The following is a 25879-nucleotide window of genomic DNA, read 5'->3' as shown; positions in this document are numbered from 1 at the left end:
AATTGATTTCTTCACCAAGGTTACGAAACTGGTGAATCAAATGAAGGTATGTGGAGAAGTGTTGATATTAAGATATGTTGTTGGAAAGATCTTGAGGTCATTGGCTCCAAAGTTCGACCACGTGGTAGTAGCCATAGAAGAGTCGAAAGATTTGTCAAAACTGACAAAGGAAGAGCTTCAAGTGACGCTTGAATCTCATGAATAAAGAATGGTTGAAAGATTTGTAGGAAAGTCGAAGAGTGATATGGCTTTGCAGGCGTAATCAACAAAAGAAAGAAAAGGCAAAGGAAGTTGGAATGGTAATAAAGGAATAGGAGGTTACAACAATTCGACTGGTCGAAATCAGCAAGAAGGAAACTGGTTGAATCAGAGAAAACCCTGGAACCAAGGCAACCAAAGACGTGGTGTTGCAGGTAGAGGAAGAGGTGGTGGTTAAAAGCTAGAAAAGAGTCACATTTAATGTTACAATTGTCAAAGGTATGGTCATTATTCTAGTGATTGTCCAGAAAAGCAGAAGAATCAAGAAACTTATGCGAAGTTGGCGAAACATGAAGAAGAAGAGACGTTGATGATGGTTACAACAAAAGATGAAGAGAGATTCAAGGATCAGTGGTACTTGGACTCAGGATGCTCATCACACATGTCTGGAAGAAAAGATTGATTTTTCAACATAAATCCCTCAATGAAGAACATGGTGAAATTTGCAAATGACAACACTCTAGCAGTTGAAGGTGTTGGTGATGTTCTGATTATGAGGAAAGATGGCAAGAGGTCATTAATTTCAAATGTGTTGTACATACCAGGCATGAAGAGTAATTTTCTCAGCATAGGGCAGTTAGTCGAAAAGAACTACAAGGTGTCGATCAAAGACAAGATGATGAGAGTTCTCGACTCAAATGGAAGGTTGATCTTGAAGGCTCCAATGTCTCAGAATATAATCTTCAAGATTGAGCTAAATGTGATGGAGCATAAGTGCCTTGCAACAGTAGCCAGCAAAGATGAATAGATATAGAATTATAGACTTGGACATCTCAATTTTAAAGAAATCAGAGATTTGAAGAGAAGAAATAGGGTTTCATGGTTACCAGAAATCGACATTCCAAACGAAGCGTGTGAAGAATGCGTGTAGGAGAAGCAGCATAAGAACAACTTCAGTAAGGATGCAGGAAGCAGGTCGAAGACAATTCTTGAAGTCATATACTCTGATGTATGTGGTCCTCTCCAGGTGGATTCGATTGGAGGTAACAAATATTTTGTTACATTCATAGATGATTTCAGTCGAAAACTGTGGTCTTACCTGATCAAGAAGAAAAGTGAAGTGATCGAGGTATTTGCCAAGTTTAAATCTATGGTTGAAAGATCAAGATTTTGAGGACTGATGGTGGTGGAGAATATGTATCGAAAGACTTCGACGCATTATGTGTGAAAGAATGGATTATGCATGAGGTGGTCCCATCCTACACTTCACAGCAGAATGGAGTCGCAGAAAGGAAGAATATAACCATCATGAATATGGTTAAAAGTATGTTGAAAGGCAAGCATCTACCCAAAGAACTATGGGGAGAAGTTGTGGCGACTGCGACATATATCCTGAACAGATGTCCGACGAAGAAGCTAGAAGGAATCACACTAGAAGAATGTTGGTCTGGTGTCAAGCCTAGCTTGATTCATCTAAGGGTGTTTGGATCTATAACACATAGGCATGTGCTAGATCAGTTGAGAAGAAAACTTTATGATAAGTCGAGTCAGATGATCCTGATAGGATATCATTCGAATGGAGGTACAAGTTGTTCGACCTAGTGAATAAGCAAGTGGTGATCAGTAGGGAGGTGATCATAGATGAGCTTAAGGTGTGGGATTGGACTGAGAATGTCAAGAAAGATTCAGTGAGAATCTTTTATGATGAACCAGCTAGTGAAGTCGAAAGAGAAGTTCGACAGGAAGAATTCAGAGGTGAAGCAGGACCAAGCATACCTTCAAGAACAAGACACATGCTTGCAAGGTTGAAAGAATGTGAGATTACATCAAATGATGTGGTCAATGAAGAAGGTGAGCTGGTACATTATGCTTTCTACGCAGATGTGGAACCTGTCAATACAGTTGAGGCATTGAAAGATTCGAAGTGGATGAAAGCAATGAACAAAGAACTGAAGTCAATCGAAGTCAACAACACTTGGTCACTTGTCGAATTGCCCCAAGACAAGAAGGCAATCAATGTGAAGTGGGCATACAAGGTGAAGTTGAATCCCAAAGGAGAAGTGACTCAACACAAGGCGAGACTTATGGCGAAAGGATTTCTTCAGAAAGAAGGAATCGACTTCGATGAAGTTTTTGTACCTGGTTCTAGGATCGAAACAATCAGGTTGGTTATTGGTCTATCAAATATAAACAACTGGAATATGTGTTAGATGGATGTGAAATGTGAATTCTGGAATGACCCCTTAGAAGAAGAAGTTTATGTTGTACAACCAGTTGGGTTTGTAAAACAAGGCGAAGAAAGAAACGTGTACAGGTTGCGTAAAACCCCGTACGGATTTAAACAAGCTCCAAGAGCTTAGAATAAGAAGATAGATGGTTTTCTAAGGGATAAGGAATTTGTGAAGTGCAAATCTGAACATGGAGTATATGTAAGAAGAAGCAAGAGTGAATTTCTTATACTATGTATTTATGTCGATGACTTGTTGATAACAGGTAGCTGCAAGAAGGAGATCGAAGACTTCAAAGGTGATCTCAACAAGGAATTCGAAATGTCAGATCTGGGTGACATTTCATACTTCATTGGCATCTAATTCTACAAGAGTGGTAGAGGTTTGATGATGCACCAAAGAAGGTATGCAGGCGAAATACTCAAGAGATTTGAGATGCAAGATTGCAACCCAACTTCGACTCCAATTGAGCCTAGATTACAATTGTCAAAAGATTCAGATGAAGATGATGTCGACCCAACCCAATATATAAGACTTATTGGATCACTTCGATACCTTTGTCACACAAGGTCTAACTTAGCATATAGTGTAGGCATGGTGAGTAGTTTCATGTAGAAGCCAAAGGTATCACATCTAGCAGCGACAAAGAGGATATTAAGGTATCTGAAAGGAACTCTCAACTATGGCATTTTGTTTCCTTCAGCGGATGAAGGAAAAGAATGCAATGAAGATCGAAAATCCATAGCTGGCTATGTGTTTATGCTAGGTGGTACACCAGTTGCTTGGAGTTCGAGAAAAGAGTCAGTAGTGGCATTATCGTTGTGCGAAGCAGAATACATAGTTGTTTCTCTTTGTGCATGTCAAGCAATGTGGATGGTGAATCTGATCGAAGAGATAACAGCGAAGAGTCATGGAGCAATTACCATGAAGATCGACAGCATGTTGCTATCAATCTGGCGAAGAATCCGATAACACATGGTCGAATCAAGCACATCGAGATGAGATTCCATTATCTTCGAGAGCAGGTAGCAGATGGGAAGATGAATGTGGAACACTACAGAACTGAGAATCAGATTGCAGACATCGTGACGAAAGGAGTGCAGGTCGAAGTGTTCAGAAGACTAAGAGCTATGATGAATGTAAATAGCTTAGACACAATGAATTAGGTGGTGTGTTGAATTGTAATTCCTTGTGTCGAAGCAGGTTGCTCGACAGAAGCAAGGAAGTGTCGAATCACCTAGTGTATTGAGTTGTGTTAGTGTGTCGAAGTATCGAAGCATGTTGCTTCACACATAATTTTGACTTAGACCTAGTTTAGTAGTGTTAGCTATTTTAGGCTTTTATAGTTTTGGACTTTGGTTTGAGGTCCAAATTAACTTAAATCTATAAATAGAGGGAGTAACTTTTATTCTTGTAATGAAGTGAATAGAGCATTCATAACATTGTATACACAGTATTTTGCAGTTGTAAAGTGAATAAGAAATTATTTGAGGGCAAAGAGAAACTCGACATAATTTAATCAATTCTTGTCTCCTTTATCGTTCTTTACTTTATTTTTTTCTCCATTCTTTTTTTTTATTGTTGTTGCATGGGTGATACCTTTTCATAGCCTGATCCGTTAGGTGGCCCTATGGATAAATGACTTATGATGAAGCAACACGACCTTCAAAGAGCAACACGACCTTCCTTTGAATGATATGGATAAGATGCAAACGTTGCTAACGACTAAAGTAGTATTTAAAATGATGTACTCTATCACAATACAAAATCAACATATTGCTCTTCAACGAACGAAAATTATAAACGATAGAATGGTATTTGTGAAGGAGGAAATTTTCACAATTGACAGGGAGATGAACTAGTTAGAACTTCATGCTTCGATACTAGCTGAAAAATTAAAGGCGGACAAGAAACAAAAGGTTAGTAGTATAAAAAGATACATAAGAAGATTTTATAAGAAGGCTATTGATTATGAATGTTTGGTTAGTTGTTTATTTATCGGCTATGAAACATACAACCTTCATATTGTCACATGTCCATCTATTTCTATGACAGGGATGTGAGCAATTTTCGACCAATGTTCCTTCCTATTATACCTTTCTTCTAATGCAGGGCATCTCGAAATGACCAGCAGCTTGAGAGAATCGGGGAGGCTTTCTTCTGGTAACGACTCAAGTCTTGGACAAAACCAAAATTGAAGCGATTTCAGCGAGGAAGGGAGGTAGTTTTCCGGAAATGACTCGAGCTGTTGACAGTTACGAAAGTGGAGATTTTCGAGAGAGGAGAGGTGCTGAAGCCCGTTTCCTTGAAAGGATGTCATTTTATAGAGATATCTGATAGTCAGAGACACAACGGAGATGGGTAGCAACGGCTCCTTTAACAAGGTGTTAACAATATCATCGCAGCCTCCAATACTCAAACTTGAAAGAGCAGCGAGGCTTTCAAGACTCCATTCCGTTACAGACGGAGTTGTTTTTAAGAACTGAATATCAATTGATTGCAGACTGGGAGGTAGACGAACTCCTTCATGAAAGGACAACTCTCCACATTCCAAAACCAAATGTTCAAGAGCAGTGAGAATGTCCATCTTAAGCTTGACTTGAAACAATCCAATTGAATCGTGCGATCTGATTTCAAGTGATTGGAGTCTTGTTGGATGACATGAAGGATTTTCTGAAATAGAAATTGAATCCAGACTCCTACAATAACCAACGTGAAGCATTTGGAGCGCAGGGAAACCATCAAGTTGAAAGGATGTAAGTGCGTCGCAGCTACTCAATATTGTCAAACTCATAAGTGACGTGTAATTGCTCCATGTTTCAGTAGGCATGAATGCTAAATTCGGGCAATAGTGAATACTAATTGACTGCAGTGACGTAGGTAGACCATCTGTCGGAAATGAAATGAGAGACGGAATTTGATAGAGATGCAAGTATTGAAGACAGCTGCTGCTCATAATCATCTTTGGCAGAGACGATAGCGTCAAACAACTGTCAATCGCAACACTCTGCAGCAAGCACGGAGAATCACTTTCAAGCAACGGCCATTGGATTCTTTCACTAAACCCCTCAAAATCTAAATCTCCCCTAATTTTTATTTCTTTAATTGACAGAAGCCAATGCATAGTAGGTAGTGTTTCCAATAGATGACCGCAACCTTCTATTTCAATTTCTTCTATGGAATAAAGGTGACTAGGAAAATGTCGCCTAAGCTCGGGACATTTATGTAACTCGAGAGTTTTAAGACGTGGAAAAGCAAAATTGCTTCCTTCAAAAGAAAGCCATTCCTTCCAATTTGGCATGTCGTGAAATTTCATAAGCTCGAGGGATGGAAATGGTTGGAAGGAAGAAATGGAACCTTCTCCTGCCTGGACATAGTAGAACTCTTGGCCAATTGTCTCCAACATCTTCATACCATATATCTCTAGGTCCTTGAGAGAAGCTAGCTGCCCCAACGGTGGAAGCGTCACACAATATTCACAGTTACTTATGCAAAGGGACACCATGTTAGAAAAAGAAGAATCTCCCAACCAACTTGGAAAGCTTGTCCCACCATACAAATCAATTTTAAGGCTCTTCAGGTTCGTTGATGGTTGCAACATATCAAGCATCATTTTCACTTTTAGCGAGTCTTCACTATGTTTTCCCCAGAGAAGTTCTAAGTCTTCAATTTTCTCTTTGTTTTTCAAGTTGGCATCATGTGCCTCCTTGGCATCGATGACATTATGCAGGTTCTTAATTGTAAGTTTTCCTTGTAGATGAGGGAAGTTCTTAAGCTCTTTGATAGATAACCCTATACGTCGCTTCCCCACTATAAAAACAGTTAAAGTTTGAAGGTTTTCTAGTCCACAAATTTCTATTGGCAATTCCTTTATATCGGTACCACTTATATCGAGATGACGTAAACTGATTAAATTTCCCACATGAATTGGCAATTCAGTGAGACACATGCAACCTAATAAAATCAAGCTTTGTAAATTGTAAAGTTTACATACTGTATCTGGCAAGCTTTGTATCTTAGTGTAGGAGAGGTCTAGATACCGCAATTGCTTCAAATTGCCAACAGAATCGGGTAGTTTGGTGATGTTTGTATACTCTGATAGAGATAACACACGCAACCACTTGAGTGTTGGTAGCAAATCATCAACCACCTTCATGGATAAGTAAATGTGTAACCTCCAATAGTAGATGGGTAAGAAGCTTCTCAAGCATTTGAAATGGATAGGGAACTTTGTGAGAGTATCATACCCTTCTTGATTATATGACAAATAACGAACCTTTTCAGAGATGTCACCACTTTCAAACCTTGAACAACTTTTTCCAGATACGACTGTAGCTAAATCGTTGAGAAGTTCATGCATGAAAAACATTTTTCCACGAGCATCATCATTTGATTGTTGAATTAGCGATCTGGATAACAATTCATCAAAGCAATCATCACCTAATTCCTCCGCCGATTTCCCCCCTTGAGAACAATCAAGGAAGCCTTCTGCCATCCACAACAAAACCAATTTCTTCCTATCAAGTGGATAGTCCTTTGGAAAAATTGAACAATATGCAAAACATCTTTTCAAATGAGACGGAAGATAATGATAACTCAAATGCAAAGCAGGCATAATATTATCATTTGGTAAATTCCATACATTGCTGTTCAAAATTGCAGTCCACTCCCTTTTGTCTACCCTCGAACGTAGAAGACCTCCTAGTGTTTTAGCAGCTATTGGCAATCCGCCACACTTTCGTGCAATCTTCCTGCCAAGTTCTTCAAGGGCTGTGTTTTTACTATCGTGAAATTCATCACTTCCCAATGCATGCTTTGATAGTAAAGACCAACATTCTTCTTGTGACAGAGGGTCTAATTTATGAATTGGAAATGTGTGTGCCATCGCTGCAACTTTTTGTTGGCGTGTAGTTATAATCACCGAACTTCCAGGTTTTCCATCAATGAGGGGACTTACCAGCTCATCCCAATCATTGTAATTTTCATTCCATAGATCGTCGAACACAAACAAAAATCTTTTCTCCCTCAAGTTTTTCTTTAATTCAACTCGAAGGATATCAAGATTATCACTTTCCCAGACCTTTGAAGCAGCAGATGTTGTATTTCTAACAACAGATTCAAGGAGGGTCTTGGTTACTCTCACAGCATCGAAGTTCTCGGATACACAAACCCATGCTTTGAAATCAAAATGCTGTTGAACTTTTTCGTCATTGTAAACAAGTTGCGCAAGAGTAGTTTTGCCGACACCTCCCATACCCAAAACTGCAACAACACCTAAGTTATTATTTCTGCTGGTGCCACAGTCTGATACCAGCATATTGATGAGTGTATTTTTATCATCATTCCTACCCACCACGACGGATTCATTTACCACTGAACATGAAGGAGTTCTGTAAGAATCTCTACCACTTACACTTCTCTGCAAGCCAAGGATGTTTTTCAGCTGGACAAAAGTTTGCAACCTTTTACACATCTTCTCCATCTTGGAATTGATATTTATAGATTTGGAAGGCAAGTACTTCGGCTGATCAACGGGTGTGTTCTCCACCTTGCATCGTATGGCATCGTAGCTGATTAAGTTGAGCAAATCTTCAGCATCAAATATTGCATCTTTCAAGTCTTCAAGCCATTGTTTAACATGAAGATCCTTGAACTGCTTCTGTTCTGCATCAACCAGCACAGCTTGAAGAGCTGATAGTGTTGTTTTCAACTCTTCCAGTAGCGAGTAATTGAACTTTGCGTTTCTGATGAAAACACGAAACTCCGATGAGGTAAGCCTTTCTGCTATGATTTGAATCGTAGCCGAGAGAAATGCGCCTCCTACCACAGTTGCAGCCATATTGCTATGAAGATTGAAGGATAATAGTAACTGCAATATGAATGAATGGACAATACTTCTGTTTTTGGATGGTTGGCAGTGCAAATTGAAATATTCAATAACTTCCAAAGTCAAAAGTCAATTGTCATTTTAATACTTCTATACTAAGTCTTTGTTTGAGTCCTAAAACAAAAAACCCAAGTCTGTATTAAACTTTTTTTGTTTGACTAACTAAATTAAACTGTTCTTTTTTACATTCTTATGTTGCTTGATGAATAAGTAAATTAAATAATAATATAATCATCAAGACTTGTATTGATAATACGAAATTGCAATGAATTTGATACAAGTTTACAAGAAGAACCACAACAATAGCATGCACGGCACCCCTTTTATCTTCAATTCATCAAACTGTCTGTTTTTCATCCACTTATCAGGCCTCTCCTGAAAAGAATACGAAAAATGACTTTCCTTTTCAATATTGTTGGTGACAATTCAATTAATAAAATTAAGTACCACAGTTGAATTTCCCAGTTATACATAAATAAACAAGTATGAAAGAGAAAATCATACCTGAAACAACAGGAAGGCAGCTTGTCATCATATTGTGACTTGGTCATTTATTTTGATGAAAGGAATGTAAGCAATTTTGGACCAATTTTCCTTCCTTTTATACCTTTCTTCTAACAATGGGCAATCTCTGATAGTCAGTTGCTTAAGAGAGGTAGGGAGGCTGCTTTCTGGTAATGACTCAAGTCTTTCACAATGACGAAGTTTGGAGGTTTTCTAGTCTGTCAATTTCCATAGGCAACTCTTTTATGTCAGTCCCACTTATATCAAGGTGACGTAAACTGATTAAGGTTTCCATGTGGAGTGGCAATTCAGTGAGACACACACAATCTAATAAAATCAAGGTCAGCAAATTGTAAAGGTTACATCCTGTATCAGGCAAACTTTTGATTTTAGTGAAGGATAAATCTAGATAACGCAATTGCACCAAATTGCTGATTGAATCCGGTAGCTTGGTGATGTTTACATACTTTGATAGAGACAACACACGCAACCTTTTGAATAATGGTAGCAGATCATCAACCGCCTTGATGGATAAGTAATTATCTGACCTCCATGAAGTAATGGGTAGGAAGCTTCGCAAGCATTTAAAATTGTAGAAAGGCCTAAACTTCGAGAAAATATCATACTTGTCTTGAATATATGATAAATGACAAACATTTTCAGAGATATCACCACATTCAGACCGACAACAAATTTTTCCAGATACCGTTGTGGCTAAGTCGTTGATAAGGTCATGCATGAAAAACAATTTTCCACGAGCACCATCGTTTGATTGTTGAATTAAGGATCTAGACAAAAATTCAGTAAAGCAGTCATCACCTAGTTTCTCCGCCAATTTACCCCCTTGAGAACAATCAAGGAAGCCCTCGGCCATCCACAACAAAGTGAATCATAACTTATTTGATTGACCAAATCCTCAGCATCTAAGACAACATCTTTCAAGTCATCTAGCCATTTTTTGACAGCAAGATTGTTGATCTGCCTCTCTTCTGCATCATCCAACACAGCCTGGAGAGTGAGCAGGGTTGTTTGTAACTTTCTCAAGAGGGAGACATCCAGTTTGGTGTTTCGGATGTAATCAAAAAACTCTATTGAGGCAAGTTTCTCAAGTAAGGTTTGAACCGTTGCAGAGAGAAAAGCACCTCCTATCATAGTTGCAGCTGCAGCCATCTTGTTTTGATTTTGTTAAAGCGATTCAGCAAGTAAGGAAGTTGTATTTTATAGCTGAACTTTAAAAGAGATTAAGAGCATATGATTCTCCATTAACATATATATGAATTCAGAATATTACAATACCTACTACATTCTAATCTTGCTTATGTAGATTATGAAGAATATACAAAGATGCTGATGACAAGAAAATACATACTGAGTAACTAAGCAAGTCTAAACCTGTTGCAATTACAACCATTTTGCTCCTCTCAAACATTTTTACAAGAAGAATCATTACAATAACATGCCCTACTTTCGTTTTCAATTCGTCAAGTGAGCTTATTTTCATCCATTTAGGTCTCTCCTGAAAAGACGACAATATATACATGTTGGTTACGATGATTCAACAGTTAAGATAATCGCAACCATCCTCGGCTACAAAATTGTAGGATTTATGATTACCTTCAAAGCAAACATTCCAAAGAGAGAAGATCCTTTGAGGGCACGGTCGACAGAAGGTGGCACATCAGGAGGCGTGTTGCTGATGAACAGCCCATATAAGCCCATACCGAAAATCAACATAACAGTACCAGCAAGATAAACATCTGCAGCAACAAGATTCATCCATTTTATTAGCAGGAAAAAAAAGACGAATGAAAGTAGTAAACCAAGTCGTATAAGAAATTTCGACAAAAACTTAAGTAAAGGCTAACATTGAAAAAAACTAGAGTATGTATGAAGTATCATAAATTACCAATTGCTTCGACCAGAAGCAGAACCATCTTTCCGGTGTGAACTCCTTTGACACAGCTTGTCCAATACACTTTGTATGCACCAACAATATAAACACAACCCTAATACACAGTCAAATATATGAAACTTAATTCGTGTTAAATTTTACCCGACATTATCACGAAAACTAAAACAAAACCAAACAATTTTCATATAAGCTATAAGTTGTTGTTATAAGCTATCTTGAAGAGGTTATCGAAATAAGATGAAAACAGCGCATAGATGTGTCATAGGCTGTTTCCATAACCTGTTTCAAACAGTTTCGCAAGTACTTATGCAGGTAGACAATGACCTAATCCAAACAAACCCTTGATTTTTCTACGGACAAATATTTTTTTAGCATCTTGTTGATCTTTTACTAAAGGTGTTAAGAAAATATACATTTAGAAAGCAGAGGAGTGAGCCAGCCAAGGAGCCTGCAACAGCAAAGAGTGCCAGAAAACGGAAGTCGAAAATCACCTGATCAACACAAAACCAAGAAGATTTTAATCAGAAAAGGTAATACATACTAGTAATATATCACTTTGTTCAGAATAAAAGCATGAGAATTTTGATTTCATATCATAAAATAAAAGCATGAGAATTTCTCATATTGCGAAATACTTTGATCACTGTCATCTCAATTGGCATCAGCAATAAGTCTATTTTAAATTTGAATATCATGACAATCACAGGCATGCTTTTAAATTGTGCGGCCGCAATATTGCTGATACGGTAGTCTCTCCAACCGCATTAGACCGCAATTACAATGTGATTTAAAATCACACGTTTGACTGCATTAGGAACTCTATCTGACAATTTCGCTCGTGTTTCTTGAAGTTTTTTCATCAAAACTTAAAATTTCAAAATCTCAACTTAATTTACTTCTCATATGATAAAAAATCTTAACATTAAGTGTTTTTCAACCGTGTCTTTAAAACACCTGTCAATCAAATTTCACGCCGCGACGGCTACCATGTACATCACAGCAACCGCAATGACCAGAATTTAAAGGTATGCAAGAGCTATTCTTCACCATGAATAAACTAAAGTAAACATTAACTTACATTCAAGTATAAATGTGTTTTAAATATCTTTTTTCTTTATGTAAATACCCAAGTCTTTGCCTTTAGTCCCTGCAAAAAGTTTTATTTGATTTTAGTCCCTAAAACCTAGGAATGTTTACTATTGGTCATCATTGTTTTCAAATAGTCCCTAAAATATGTTGATTCTTGTTCCTATAATATGTAGACCATATGAATATAGTCCATGATATTATAACTAATTTCAAAAGTAACAAATATTAATGTAACTAGATCAAAATAACAAGAACAATAACAAACGAAAAATGATCAAAATACCCTTTCAATGGAAGATTCTGTATTTTGAAGCATCCTAAAAAGTGGGTTGCCATTAGTGTTAGCAAAGGCATAGTTAAAGGCAGGCTCATGTGGCCTAGACTCAACATAAGGGGTTGAAGATGGCACACTTTGTGGTGAAGAAGAAGAAGATGATGATGATGATGATGGTGCCTTTGAATCAGAAGAGTTTAAGGAAGCATTTATATAAGAAACTCTAAGGGGAAGCTTTGATGAATGATGATTGTGTAGAGAAAGAGAGGGTATAGAAGGAGTGATGAAGGTGTAACAAGAAAGAGCCATTGAATTTGTGTTACTATGTTTTTTTTCCTTGGGAAAAGATCATTGAAATATGGTAATATGATTTCTAATATGATACTATCCACACAAATTGTGACTAATGGAGACAAATCATTTTTGTCTTTGTGAGGTAGTGGCATGAAAATGTCTATGTTATTTACTTGCTTTTGGTTTCTTAGATATTTTTATTTTTCAAACATGTGCAAATACATTACTTTTTCTACATATTCAATGTATCTTTTGATTAGTAAGCATATTTGTACTTTTTATGGGAATTTTATTTGTATTTTAGTGCACTTCAAACTTTTAATGAAAAAAAAAACTGGTCTTCAAAAAAAATTATTTGGTTTATTAAAAATTTAGTCCGAAACCGTATTTCTATACAGTTTCGTGTGCAGTATTGTATTTTTATTATTTTATTTTCGATTTTTGGTCACATCAATAATTATAAGTAATGTATTTTTATACCGCCTCATCGTCACAACCATCTATTATTTTTCAATTTCAAGAAATGCAGGTGCATAATTTAGTCGAAATTGAAAAAAATATGACAGAAATTCCAATCACTGAGATAATGTCATTGTCACAACCAAGTATTAGCAGCATAATTGTGAATATTACATGAACACAACAACAACCAGTGCTTAACACTGCTATTTGAAATGATGGACTTGTTATTACTTTTGCATCTTCGTTGTGATTTTTATGAAAAATACTTTTCATAGAGAGATTGCGAAATTGCTAGAGCATCTCCTTTGGCCTTAACTGGATATAGCTCATTACCTTCTTGCCATTTGTTCGACATTGGAATCCATTGTTTTCGCCAATCGATCAACTTGAACTTCTCGTTGTGTCTTAAGCTTTCTGATAAATGACTAAAATAGGTTGAAGCTCGTGGGAGATAGTAGTTTTCCAGAATCCCGCTCCAAAATTTGTTAGCTAATCAGAAACCACGCGGAAACAAAATCATCAAAACCAAAATTAAGAATGAAATTAAGCATCACAAAGTTTCATGATGTGTTTTACCGTAATCGTGGAGCTTGCTCTGAGTAGTTTCATTTGTGTCAAACCACATAGTCACTTGTGTCCTAGCATTCCATTCATACTGAAGAGAAACGGTAAACCGTACAATTTATTTACTCGAAAGTTGTCTAAACAATAACAAAATGAGAACTACTTTATTGGACGAAAAATGCATCAGTTTCAAGTATTTGCGAAAACAATATGTCCTCACCTGCTTCAACTCACTTGGATTTACTGCGAGTTTCTTGGCACTCTCGAGCCATGTTCCAAGAAGGAAGTTATCATCAGAAGCAAGCAATAAATCAATATCTTTTATCAGTTGAAGAAACTTATGGCTGTTCAACTGCAAAGCATCAATATTCTTTATCTGAAACGATGTAACTGCCTTGATGTATATTTGGTTTGCAAATTTCGATAATACTTGTCGTGTCAAATCAACAAGGTCATACCTGTTAAAAAGATAACAGTGTTATTATTATCACACGTTCACGTTATGTGTGCACCATTTCTGCAGCTTCATGCAAAAGTGATACTCATTTTCGCAAATAGGTCAGTTGTTGTGAGACGGAGCGAGTAGCATATGCTAAGCCGAATAGATTACCTATATGTGAGACTTCCTGTGAGATTCTTTCCACCGGCTAGGAATAGTTGTAATGCTTTGATCACGTCTTCGGGAGGATACCACAAATGAGCCTGTGGCATACCAGCTGGTGTTTGCTGGAATAAGTATCGTCTATTTCCAGGGGGCATGAAGTAAATTTTCTTTTGATGGTTTAACATACCAGATTTATTGTTTGTGGATGGATCCCAGTCAGGAAGCATTGCAATATAATCATGGTTATGATCCTGCCATAAATTTATGTGTTGGTCGGAATCAGTAACAAAGTCAGATGATGGTGTGGACATAAAATATACTAAACCACCAGAAAGATGATGAAGTAATCTTAAACAGAAATAAGCGCATAAAATACATACAGCAATTCCGTCAGTACAGTTGTATATTGTATGATAAAGGATCTCCCATGCAGCATCGACTTGATGAATTGCTTTACCATATCGTCTATGGGAATAACTCTTGAGCCATTCCTGCAAGAAAAATAAATTTATGATTCTTCACATAAGAAAAGACCTTATAAGCTTATGTGATTCATTGCCGGCCAAATAGTTTCCACGGATTAGAATGCGAAAAAAAACTAGTAAATACAAATTTCAAAGTATGTACTTGAAGAGAGCATAATAGCATATAACAACATTACATTAATTTTAACTTTCTCATCACGAAATGCCATTTCAGACATTAGCTCGAAAACAATAGGATTGTGCTCTATCCCTTCCATGCACATACCAACACCTACCTGCATAGAACATTAGTAAGACAAGTTTAAAAATCAGAATTTAGCTGCAATATATCAGGAAACGCAACAGCTAAAAAATTTGCAATCATAATTCTGAAAAAGTATTATGCCAACAAAATGAAGAATCGATATGCATTGCTCAAGTCTTTCAAGTTTCTAACATATAAGAACTTGAAAATTGTCGATGTAAACAATAGTTGTACCATTGTCGAGTTTGAACTGACACGAGCATCAACAGGCCCTGAACCAATTGCATCCAAAACACCGTACATTTCAAGATTACCACCAAAATTATGTAGCATGCACCTGGAGCAAAGTAAGATCGAGAAAGCATGATTGTTGTTTAGAACATCATATATCTTCATTCTTCAAATAACATGAGCTATCAAAGAGAAAATTACCATATATAAGGAGTACCATAAAACTGAGAGGAAGTTTTCCATATTGGTTTTACTTCAGCAAATAGATCAAGAACGATCATTTTCCCAACTGGAACAGATTGTAAAAGTGCCTGCAAATAGTATCAGACATAGTAAAAAAAAATCATTCTGTAATTCTTGGTGCTAGCTAATGAACCAGAGACGAGGAGGAGGAGAGAGATATTTGAGAATTATAGAGTCCTTGATGGAGGAAAAACATATATTTCAATGTAGGATCGTGACACCGTAGCACAAAAAGCAAGATCTTACAAAAAAATATAAATACAATAGTAAAAAAAATAGAAAAACAACATTCATTAAATTACAACTAAAATTGAAAATAATAATGATGTAATATATTTAAAAAGTACATTTTTAACAAAAAAATCATCAGTAAATTTAATTTCATTTTTCTGCATCCTCCTCGCGTAACGTAAAATTCACAGCCATTCATTCACAAATCCTAAACAACATCCGACACTCTCTACCCAACCTACAGTCCACGCCTCAATGGCTAACTGCATCCCATTCCCTTAGCCCTTGTCACACGAGAACGAGAAGCAAAAATAGAGAAGTAGAACTCGGTGTCTGAAACAAAGACAACAAATAGAGAAGATGGAAAATAAAGGCATGTAAACTCGTAAGATCGACTCCAACAGTGCGAATTAACTTGCAATTTAGAACCTTGGATCAAACCATCAAAAAAGATGTACAATTAAATGGCTTATCTATAGGCATAGTTCATAACATAATATCATGGTGTCATTTGATCCAAATAGTGACCCAATCTAGTGGGAAAATGTTTTGTTGTATTGGCATGTGTGCTAAACCAAAACCAAGACAAAAACACATACGCGCACACAAATATTGAAGAAGATAGAAGATATCTAGTAAGGTGAATTTCATACTTTCATTTGAGGTGGCTTCCAGAATGATGAATCAGAGTAGAATAGCCAGCCCTGCAAAGTCATAAATATTCGTCAGCTAAACATCATTATACAAATGAAACCAAAATATTCATGAATAGAAATGGGAAAGAGGATAATTGTAACTCTTCGATAACACAAACCGATAAGAAAAACACACACAGCAGAAGTAAAAAGATTAAGAGTAAAAGAAACATCTGACTTTATTGGACAATAGAATTGCTTCCAAAATTGAAATGTTTATAAAAAAGAGTTATGTATTTAGGATAAGTGATATGTAAGGAATTAAAACAGGAAATAGAAAGATCAAGAATCAATTGAAGCATACTTGCATTAACCACACGGCATCTTTGTCACCCTTGGTAATGCCTTGATATACTGCAGCTCCAAGAGTTGATATATAGTCCGGATCACTGGTAGGCGGGGAGTTTTCGTTAAAGGTGTCACTGCAGTAAACAATATAATATGTATCTTAGCAACCAAGAGTAATCAAGAATAAAAACTCACTTCAGTCCAGTTAAAAAAACTGTGTGGTTGAGGCCTATAAAGTTGATAAACAAGAGAACATGCCAAGTTTGATTTATGAACTTGTACATTATATAAGATGAAATGCCAATCAAAAGAAATACGACAAATAGATATGGTAGAAAATCAACTTGCGACCAAATTGTCTAAGAAAATAATAATATTAAGTATTGAGGACAAGTGAATCTACCAGTTGTATATGTCTGTTACATCCCCATATTCTGTAAAATTTAAGGAAATATGTCAAAATTAAGATGGATAATACAAGGAAGAAAACAAAATATTTGGGCCAATATCCTCGAATACTAGAAGTTTTGTCCTATTAGGAATGCATAATGGTTGAGTTTCATAGATTTGAGAAAAAAAATGAAGGTGTATATACTGCATTACATAAAAGGAACTTAAAGCAAGAATTCACTTTTTTACATGTTTGGTTTCCCCTTTGAAAATTGGAGCCTTACTAATCAAAGAAAAAAGTGACTTGGCCCCAACAGACTAGTCAAGTTCTTTCACATTCAAAGGTAACACAAATTGGAGCCTTATTAATCAAAGAAAAAGATGTCCACAAGAAAGAAAGGAAAAAGAGTGAAACTAGGCACACCTTTAATTTGTTTGCGGATAAACGCCTCCCCAATTTCAACAAATCGAGGATCGGAGGGATCAAGAAGGTACGTGCAGCACCAGCGAGGATCAGCATCAACGGTGTTCCTGGCAGCAATATTAAGGAAACAGTTTCATAGATAAATTCATGGAATGATAAACCTCTATAATTGGAAGGAAAAAATGTATAAGCTGGAACATGAGCGATAAATTCAAAACATGCCAATTACTGAAAATAGCATTATAGACATGTTTCGGTGCTAGGAATACAAACTCATGCAACTGGATACTAAAGAAACTAACACCGAAACATGAGTTACATGAGAAATGAACAATCTTACAAAAAGAGAAGTGAAATACCAGTCACCAAGTCTGGTTATTTTTGCAGAAGGAAATATCTTCCTCAATGCAGCCGGAACATTTCCAGAGAAGGATGGTAACACTAGAACATAAAAAAAAATAATTGATAAATCAGAGCATTAAATTCAGAAAAATGTATCATAGAATTTGAGACTATAAACCATTTTGCCCTCTGTAAATATGGATGCCAAACAAGGAAATTCATAAAACAAATTTGCATGTCTTATGGCATGAGTATACCTGGAGTCATCCCTAGCTCCAGCATTCGAGAGATTATCTGTTTCTGTAAGACCAATTGTTGATCTAACCAGTTTTGAGATAAAGGCCCTCCCCATCTGTGAAAAGATAGATCACATTAGAAACCAAAGCACCTGAAAAGATAACAGCTACATTTTATTCAAAACAACCATCGAATGCAAGATTAAAAGAATTGCATATTATCCAGACACATGCTATATTATACAAAGATGGATAATGGAAACTGTTTTTACTCGTTGGATTCTGATCCCAATCTCTGAAGTTTAGGCATCAAATTGTTTAGTAATTTTTTGTGGTTTTCTTACTCATTTTTAGCCTTTTAATAGAGAGATTAGAAATGACATTTAGCAAAAAATTACCAGCTGAACTTTTTCTTTACATTAGCAGTTTCAAACCTGAATTTAGGAGAAACAGTGTCAGGCTTGTTACGATGTGTACATTTTCTATCACATATATTCATGTGAATCCACCACATATAACTTGTAGTTTGCAGTCGATTAGTAAATTTGCCAAAGCATCACTAATTTTTTTTCACAATATTTTAGTGTCTGGAATCGGGGAGGAAAATTGGCAATGCCAAGGAGTGCAGGACTCTATATCCTTTACAGTTCACAATCCTTGATGCCAAACTCGGATTTCATGAAGTCTAGGTAGAAAAAAGGTGTCAGCACGTACAGACTCATTTCTGCATAGACTCGGGTAGACTCAAATTAACTCAGTTAGACTCACGCAAACTCGTGAGCTCACTCACAAGTTAGCAAGTGTGATGGCAATGAAAGGAAAAAGGTCTAAACACAGCCTAGGAGTGTGTTTCTTATGCTCCCTACAGCCATTTAGATCAAAGCTTCACTCTGGCTCTTAGAGTTAGATCTTTAAATGAAACCCTCTGCTCCTCTTCAAAACTTGACCTAGAGTTCAGAGCTTCAACCTGTTTACAATTAAAGCTTCATCTAAGCTCAGACTTCCCGGTGAAACCTCAGACCCTCTCTGAAACATAACCTAGAGCTCCTTTTGAACATAATTCTCTCTCCATATGACAAAGACCTTTGAACCAAATGTTGTGAAGTCTCTGATTTCAACCGTCACTTAGAATCGTCTTCTTACATCATACCATTTGTAACTAAAATTCAATGCTGGAATGGAACTAAAGGTCGGCACAATTAAAGTCACCTCAAACAATTTCAATTCTTTATTCTTCTTCTTTTATCTCTAAGCACTATAGTTCTCATAATCTTTTTTTGTCATTATATAAAATGTAGTTGAATATGAAAAATTAACGAATAATGAACACAAAACACAAGATGTCTTAATTCAGAATGGATATCAACGACAGGGTTTAAATTACTACTTTTACCTACCCGTGTAAATTTCCCATGCGCGCCCAAGCAAGGAAAGCAGGTCCACCAAAGAAACTGTTCAAATCTTCTGAACTAATGTTAAAATCCTATAGTTAAAAGATACTAGTCAAATAACTATAGCAAGAGAAAAATTTATTATATAGATTTTTAAGAGAATAAATTACAACATTGTGTCCCTAGAACTCCTGGCATTCCATCAAAATATTGTTGACCTGACTAATTTTTTTCAGTACTCTCAAAGACTAACACTATAGTTTTCTTTTTTGTTCTGAGAGGAAGTGAAGACTGAAGACAAAAATTTCTACTATTTTCTGTACAAATATATCTCAAATTACTGATTCAGGAAAGAAGCTTCGATGAAAATGTGAAACTATTCATCCATTTGCAAACATCTAACTAGCACTTACCTTAAAAACCTTTTGCCAGATAGCTTCCTGCCCAGTGAATGCCAAGGGCAGGTTCACCCCTTGAAGTGCCATCCAGTCTACCTCTTTTTCCCACCTTTCCCAATCCCACCAAACAAATGAATCTGCAAAGAACCGAGAAGAATGTGATATTACATAACACCTCTCACAGATGGAATAATACGCTTCATCTTAAATATGTGTTTTGCCTCGTATTTAGCACACGACCATTGCCATTACTCCCACCCCCGTGGGTGAAAAGCACGTCAATTGTAAATCCCATATTTCTTTGACCTGACCTGACTTATTTGAACTTATCTACTTGCACATGCACTTGTGAGACTTTTTGGGAAAGCTTATAGAAACAGCTTATAACATGTCTATAAGTTGTTTTCAGCTTATTTCCATAAGCTCTCCAGGATAGCTTATGAAAACAGGTTATAGTTTGTATGAAAACAGTTGTGCACTACAGAAAAATGTGAGAGATGTTTTATTCCGTAGAAAGCTGATTTTGGTACTCACAACTTGAAGTCACAACATTTTGGTAATAGTTCCATGGAACAGGACGTTTAATCTTCACGCCATCATCTTTCAAAAGGGGTAGTGACCCTGGCTTGGGGATCGAAGTTGTCTGAATGCCACCTGTTTTATCCCATGAAATATGAGCGCCGCACCAATACTTAAGATACCAATGGAGGCCGGACACAATCTCAACACCAGTGGTTCCTCTAATACTGAGAAATGTATAAACAATACAATGTCAATTCATATTAAAAAAGAAAGAAAAACTGATCAAATGACTGTATCTATGAACGATAACTTAGGATAAAGACAGTGAAAACAAGCCAATCGATCAAGAACCTTGTATAATTATATTTTCAAGCAATTTGATGATAGAATATTCTTATACATGATATTATACAGAACATGAAAGTACTTGTTCAATTTAATATTTTCAAACAGTATTGTCATCATGAAGCTGCTTAGCATTTTCTACATTAAAATCAAGTGAAATATACGTAAAGAAAGAGAAAAATCATCAAAATAAGCTGTAAACAAAAGAAACCCAAGATTCTCGCAATTTAAAGAAAAAGAACCCAAAGGGAATAACAAATATGAACCAGTATACAGTATAAATTTCACTTGACATACATAATCTCAGGCCCATTATGCCTTGTCTCTTCGTGATTGTTTATCATAAAACAACTTTCTCCATCACAGACATCCTGAAAATATAGAAATCATACTTTTACATTCAATCGAGGAAAAAAGGAACAGATAAAAATCAGCAATCCCTGAATAGATAAAAATGAGTGTTATACACTTTTTAACCCAATAAAAATGGCAAAATTTGATTTTGGTCATGTAAGACTTTATTCATTTCTAGCCCTACATTTAGTAAACATAGTATGTTTTTATTCCTCATCAAACTCGTATCAAGATAACAGGACTGAAACCACGCAATTTTTGTAAGTTTTAAGGACTTAAAACAGATGAATTTCTTGCAGCTACAAAATCAAAATTTTCCAATTTTGCAGTACTAAAAATGTATTTAACTCTAAAAATAATAATAACAAAACACATAAACACTAATTACATTGCCAAGACAACATGACAGCATAGTCATTACTGCTTCTACCAAAACTAGTATGCATAGTGACTATCGCAAGATCATCATTGTGATTTTTTTAGTAAGTACACTCTCCATAATAGCTTATTTAAGAAAAAAACTTATTTATAGCTTATACATAAGTACTAATATAATAAACACTTATTTTATAAGAGCTTAATCAACCTGTTAATCACAATTGGCCAAGTCAACAACTAACACAGAAGTGACAAATGGGGGAAAAACGATTGTCTCTTCATAGTTTGTATCAGAGCATTATAAAAGTATAATTCAGCAAAATTTTAAAAAAAACTGAAACTAAGTAAGAATCAATTCAAAAAACAAAGTCAAACACAAAATTGAATTCATAATCCAAAAGAATCAACCACCTTTGAAACTATTTTGAACTGAAAACTGGACAAATGGGTGGGAAGAAGTCTTTTGAGAACACCTCTAGCAGCGGCTTCTTGCACGGATGGAAGTGCCCTTTTGGAATCCAAGCGGTGAAGCAATGATTCTATGGCTTCATGCTTAGAGAGTGCAATTGGAAGTGAAAAAGTTAGAATGAAAAAGAGAAGTTGAAAAAGTGGATAGTTGAAGTTCAACATAGTTTGCAGAAAGAAAAGAGTGATCTCAACAATGTTGTACTATATCTAGTTCCAACTATTTTTTTAATGGATTATAATCTTCAATAAATAAATTATATAATAATATAATAAAAGAATAGATTTTAGAAAATTGTTTTATAAATCAATTTTAAAGTTACTAATAATCAAATCATTTTCTTTTAAAACAATAATTTATTGACATCTAAATTCTAAAGAGTTACATATTGCATAAAGTTCAATATTGTTATTATCTTATAATATAGTAATAGAAGAGTGAATAGTGAGAAATTGAAGTTTAAATTTTTTAATCAAAATTTGGATTGATAGATAATTATTCTCCATAATGGAGTATAAATTTTTCTTAATATATATTAATTATAGAGTCAGAATTTGAATTTGTAGATATAATTATATTAATATGAAATTAGAATTTGGATTTTGATATATTAGTTTTTTTTAATAAGCAAAATGTATTAACGAGGAGTACAAGGGTATTCAATTCTTAATATAAAAAGATGTCAAAAGAGAGAACAATACTAGAGAACCTCTAACAACAGAGAGTGGAAAAATTAAATTATACCGTTTAGACCAGTACCCGAGTTTATCCTCCAAGTTATTCGAGAAGGGAAGGAAATCACATTGTACTTAGCTTGCAACCGGTCCCAAAAAAGTATTTTTACTCTTTTTAGCAAGTTCCAATTTTTCAAAACACACCTTCAAAATGAATGTTATTCTTGCAGTTTCAAATGATCCAATAAACAAGTGTCCAAAAAAGACCACCTAGTTTGACTTTATGCTTCAAACCAAATGAATGAGTGAAAGAAGAAAAATGAGTAGTGATTTACATGTTTTCAGTAATAGAAATAATGTCAAGCCACGAGGTAACCTCGTACCAAAGATGGGGATTGATCGGGCATTCTATGAACAAATGAGCTTCATCATTTTCTTCTATAAACCATAAAGGGCACACAATATTATGTCTTCCTTCAATAATTCCGAATTTTGCCAAGTGAACTTTAGTAGGATGACAAGTTTGAATTAACTTCCAGCAAAAAGCTTGCGCCGAACTTGAATTTTTCGATTTCCAAATGTGAGCCAAAACTTCAAGGGAGACTTCATCTAACTTTGTATCATCGTCAGTTAGAGATGCTAGTATATCATGGCTACTCTTCACACTAAAACTAAGGATGCGCTTCCACCAGATAAACTGGTCTTTAGCCACGGGATTGACTTGAATGTGTTGAATAATTTATGAAAGATCATTAAGTTGGTTGTCAAAGTCTGGATCAATCATAGTGAGATTTAGATCACAACCCCAACACCAATGGTTCTCATGCGATGTTCTCATATTAACTATTTTAGCTTTGGGGGAAATTTTGAAGATTGCAGGGAAAGTTTTATAAAGAGGATTCGGCCCTAACCATTTGCATTACAAAAGTAGATATCTTGCCCATCACCTAGCTTTGAACTAATTGAGTTTGCAAGCAAACTATCATCCTTATTTGGTATCTGACAATTAGAAAGCAAATCCTTCCACCTTAAAGAATCTTTTTTACTAAAGGAATTGCTTCCATGGTTGAAAATCTTGCTTTTGATGTTGTCATACCTGAACTGCAACAATTCAAACCAAAAAGGTTTGTGATCATCAAGCATCCTCCAAAGCCACTTACTAAGTAAAACTGAATTGAAATTCCCACAATGTTTCATGCCCAGACCTTCATCCTCTTTACTTCTACAAATCTTTGTCCAACTTAGCCAATAGATTTTCTTTTGCCCAGACACTCCTCCCCACATAAAATCTCTTTGGAATTTGGTTATTTCTTGTACAAAAAATTTAGGCATCTTATAAAAGGAAAAGGAATATATTGGAATACTTGTCATATAAGAATTTAGCATCACAATCCTACCTCTCATAGACAAAGAGTCTCATTTCCAAGAAGCATGTATTCTCTTTATGTTATCCACAATTGAGGTCCAAGTTTCCTTTCTTCTTGGATTCATGCAAAAACTAACGCCTAAGAACATGAAAAACAGAGTTCCTCTATCACAAGATAAGAAAGAGGCACCAGCTGACAAGAAATCTTCTTTAAGGTTAACACCATAGATATTTGGTTTGGACAGATTCCCACATAATCCTGAAACAAGTTCAAACTCTTTCAAGATGCCATTAATGTTCCATAGTTATCCCAAGAACCATTACAAATCAAAATGGTATCATCGGAAAATTGGAGTATGTCAAAGTGAATATCCTCATTAACCTTAAAACCTTGATATATTAGGTTGTTATAATATGGATGTAATTGGATATCTATGGATAAGATAAAATGATATTTGTGTCGGCTTTGTTAGATGAATATTATATTCATATATGTCTCAAATACGTGTGTATATCCGTTAAGCGGGTAATCCATGAGTTTTAGAGTATCCGCGTATAGTTAAAGATATTCATGAATAACATTTTTTAAAAGAAATTTAAAAAAAAATCATTTTCTTTTAAAGACACATAAAATTCTTATCACATAACATTCATATAATTTGGCCTCAATCTACAACAAATTTTCATTAATTAATTTCATTCTTTTTCACCAAAAGATAATGAAAGATGTTGTGATTGTGAGTTATGGTGGAACACCAAATGACATAGGAGTAGGAAGGGAGGCACTTCTTGGACGTAAGAAAGACGGTATTGATTAATTGAACGGTGGATTTGGGGAAATTATGTATGAAGTATATAAGAAGATTAAATATGATATGGTCAAATAGAATTTGTATGGAATATGAAAGATTTTCTTCAAAGAAAACATTGAAAATATATGAGAAGACTAATTCTTTTTAAAAGATGAAAACACTGAGTTTAATAAATTAAAAACATTTAAATAATTTGGTAAAATACTTTTTTTGCTCTCTTAACTATACCCTTGGGTTCAGATTGATCCCTTAATTATTTTTCATATTAGATTGGTTATTTAACTCTTTAAACATGTCATATTGGTCATATTTGTCTAATTAGCGATGAATTTAGCAACTGATTTTTGAATTTTTCTGTCGCTAATTAGATAAAAAGGACCAATATGACACATTTAAAAAGTTAAGGGACCAATCTGACACAAAATATAATTAAGGGACCAATCTGAACCCAAAGGTATAGTTAAGGGACCAAAAAAAGTATTTTGTCAAATAATTTTTATAATTTATTAACGAATACGGATACTCGCAGACATATGCATTATTAAACCCGCATTCGTATCCATTAAAAAATAGCATTTAAATATCAATTCCTTTTACCTGTGGATATCATTAAACTTTCCGCCTCATATCCATGATGGATTCACCTCCATATACAGGTTTTTTGTCATCGCTAGTTATACATGAATTCTAAAAATTATATATATATATATATATATATATATATATATATATATATATATATATATATATATATATATATATATATATATATATATATATTATTGGTCCTTTTGGAGTGTTCGTTAAGTTATTTTATTAGACTAGTTGTTAGATATGAGTTTATAAACACATATTTGAATTTTAAGAGTAATGCTAATTATTTTTTTTGGGAAAATGGAGGGCTAAAGCCCATATTCAATTAAAGACAAATGGCTCTCGATATCGGGTTACCCCTCATATCGACTACGTAGAAGGAATAGACCTTCATAGGACAAACATCTAACATATACAGGACTAAGTTATGCCTTGCACCTAGCTTAGCTAACACATCAGTGCAATTGTTCTCTTCACGATACACTTGGTAAACAAGATACTCCTCCAGGTGTCTCAACTCTAAAATTATTTGATTGGTTAAGTTGCTTAAAATCCCCATGGTATACAGATACTTGGTGATCGCTTTATTGACTTCACTTGAATCTATTTGAATGTTTAACTTCTAAATTCATTTGCTTCTTGCTAACTTCACTCCTTCAAGGATCCCTTACAACTCAGTTATGATTGGTCTATAACTTCATATTCCATGAGTGAAACCTGCAATTCACTTGCCTTTGTGATCTCTAATCAATCC

At 35.2% G+C, this 25879-nt stretch overlaps 3 protein-coding genes across 4 annotated transcripts; all 3 read right to left on the bottom strand.

The window, feature by feature from the left end:
* Window positions 1-4285: 4285 nt before the first annotated feature.
* On the bottom strand, window positions 4286-9622 carry LOC127085618 (putative disease resistance RPP13-like protein 1). The gene is made up of 2 exons (XM_051026127.1): window positions 8818-9622; window positions 4286-8688 (listed from the first exon to the last, which is right to left on the bottom strand). Exon 2 carries the CDS (start codon window positions 8263-8265, stop codon window positions 4447-4449), a length of 3819 nt encoding a protein of 1272 aa, XP_050882084.1. The 5' UTR covers window positions 8266-8688; window positions 8818-9622; the 3' UTR covers window positions 4286-4446.
* Window positions 9623-10058: 436 nt separating this feature from the next.
* On the bottom strand, window positions 10059-12491 carry LOC127085621 (uncharacterized). The gene is made up of 5 exons (XM_051026130.1): window positions 12102-12491; window positions 11143-11220; window positions 10724-10823; window positions 10432-10574; window positions 10059-10333 (listed from the first exon to the last, which is right to left on the bottom strand). The coding sequence occupies exons 1-5, from the start codon at window positions 12399-12401 to the stop codon at window positions 10124-10126; spliced, it is 831 nt and encodes a 276-aa protein (XP_050882087.1). The 5' UTR covers window positions 12402-12491; the 3' UTR covers window positions 10059-10123.
* A 455-nt stretch (window positions 12492-12946) lies between these two features.
* Window positions 12947-21886, bottom strand: LOC127085619 (alpha-N-acetylglucosaminidase). Of its 2 annotated transcripts, XM_051026129.1 has the most exons (20): window positions 21625-21886; window positions 20779-20852; window positions 20149-20360; window positions 19630-19751; window positions 19223-19308; window positions 17847-17941; window positions 17607-17688; window positions 17248-17354; window positions 16837-16867; window positions 16450-16567; window positions 16104-16154; window positions 15178-15287; window positions 14980-15082; window positions 14678-14776; window positions 14397-14507; window positions 14204-14267; window positions 14023-14128; window positions 13633-13870; window positions 13425-13503; window positions 12947-13337 (listed from the first exon to the last, which is right to left on the bottom strand). In XM_051026129.1, the coding sequence occupies exons 1-20, from the start codon at window positions 21841-21843 to the stop codon at window positions 13102-13104; spliced, it is 2343 nt and encodes a 780-aa protein (XP_050882086.1). In that variant the 5' UTR covers window positions 21844-21886; the 3' UTR covers window positions 12947-13101. The 2 variants fall into 2 exon arrangements, with proteins under 2 accessions (XP_050882086.1, XP_050882085.1); XM_051026128.1 differs by having other exon boundaries at window positions 14023-14267; window positions 21625-21885.
* Window positions 21887-25879: the final 3993 nt, after the last annotated feature.

This window comes from Lathyrus oleraceus, chromosome 5 (assembly GCF_024323335.1).
Source record: "Lathyrus oleraceus cultivar Zhongwan6 chromosome 5, CAAS_Psat_ZW6_1.0, whole genome shotgun sequence".
NCBI lineage: Eukaryota > Viridiplantae > Streptophyta > Magnoliopsida > Fabales > Fabaceae > Lathyrus > Lathyrus oleraceus.
Note: the sequence above shows the minus strand (reverse complement) of the source record. Positions and strands in the feature narration are given on the sequence as shown.

Excerpts from the sequence above, each read along its gene's own strand:
- LOC127085618 (XM_051026127.1), bottom strand. The coding sequence starts at position 8,265 with ATGGCTGCAACTGTGGTAGGAGGCGCATTTCTCTCGGCTACGATTCAA.
- LOC127085621 (XM_051026130.1), bottom strand. The coding sequence starts at position 12,401 with ATGGCTCTTTCTTGTTACACCTTCATCACTCCTTCTATACCCTCTCTT. Across the intron at positions 11,221-12,101 it reads CAGAATCTTCCATTGAAAGG|GTGATTTTCGACTTCCGTTT; the intron begins GTATTTTGATCA and ends TGTGTTGATCAG. Across the intron at positions 10,824-11,142 it reads CACTCCTCTGCTTTCTAAAT|GGTTGTGTTTATATTGTTGG; the intron begins GTATATTTTCTT and ends ACTGTGTATTAG.
- LOC127085619 (XM_051026128.1), bottom strand. The coding sequence starts at position 21,843 with ATGTTGAACTTCAACTATCCACTTTTTCAACTTCTCTTTTTCATTCTA. Across the intron at positions 16,568-16,836 it reads GTAACAGACATATACAACTG|TGACACCTTTAACGAAAACT; the intron begins GTAGATTCACTT and ends TGTTTACTGCAG. Across the intron at positions 15,083-15,177 it reads TATGGTACTCCTTATATATG|GTGCATGCTACATAATTTTG; the intron begins GTAATTTTCTCT and ends ACTTTGCTCCAG.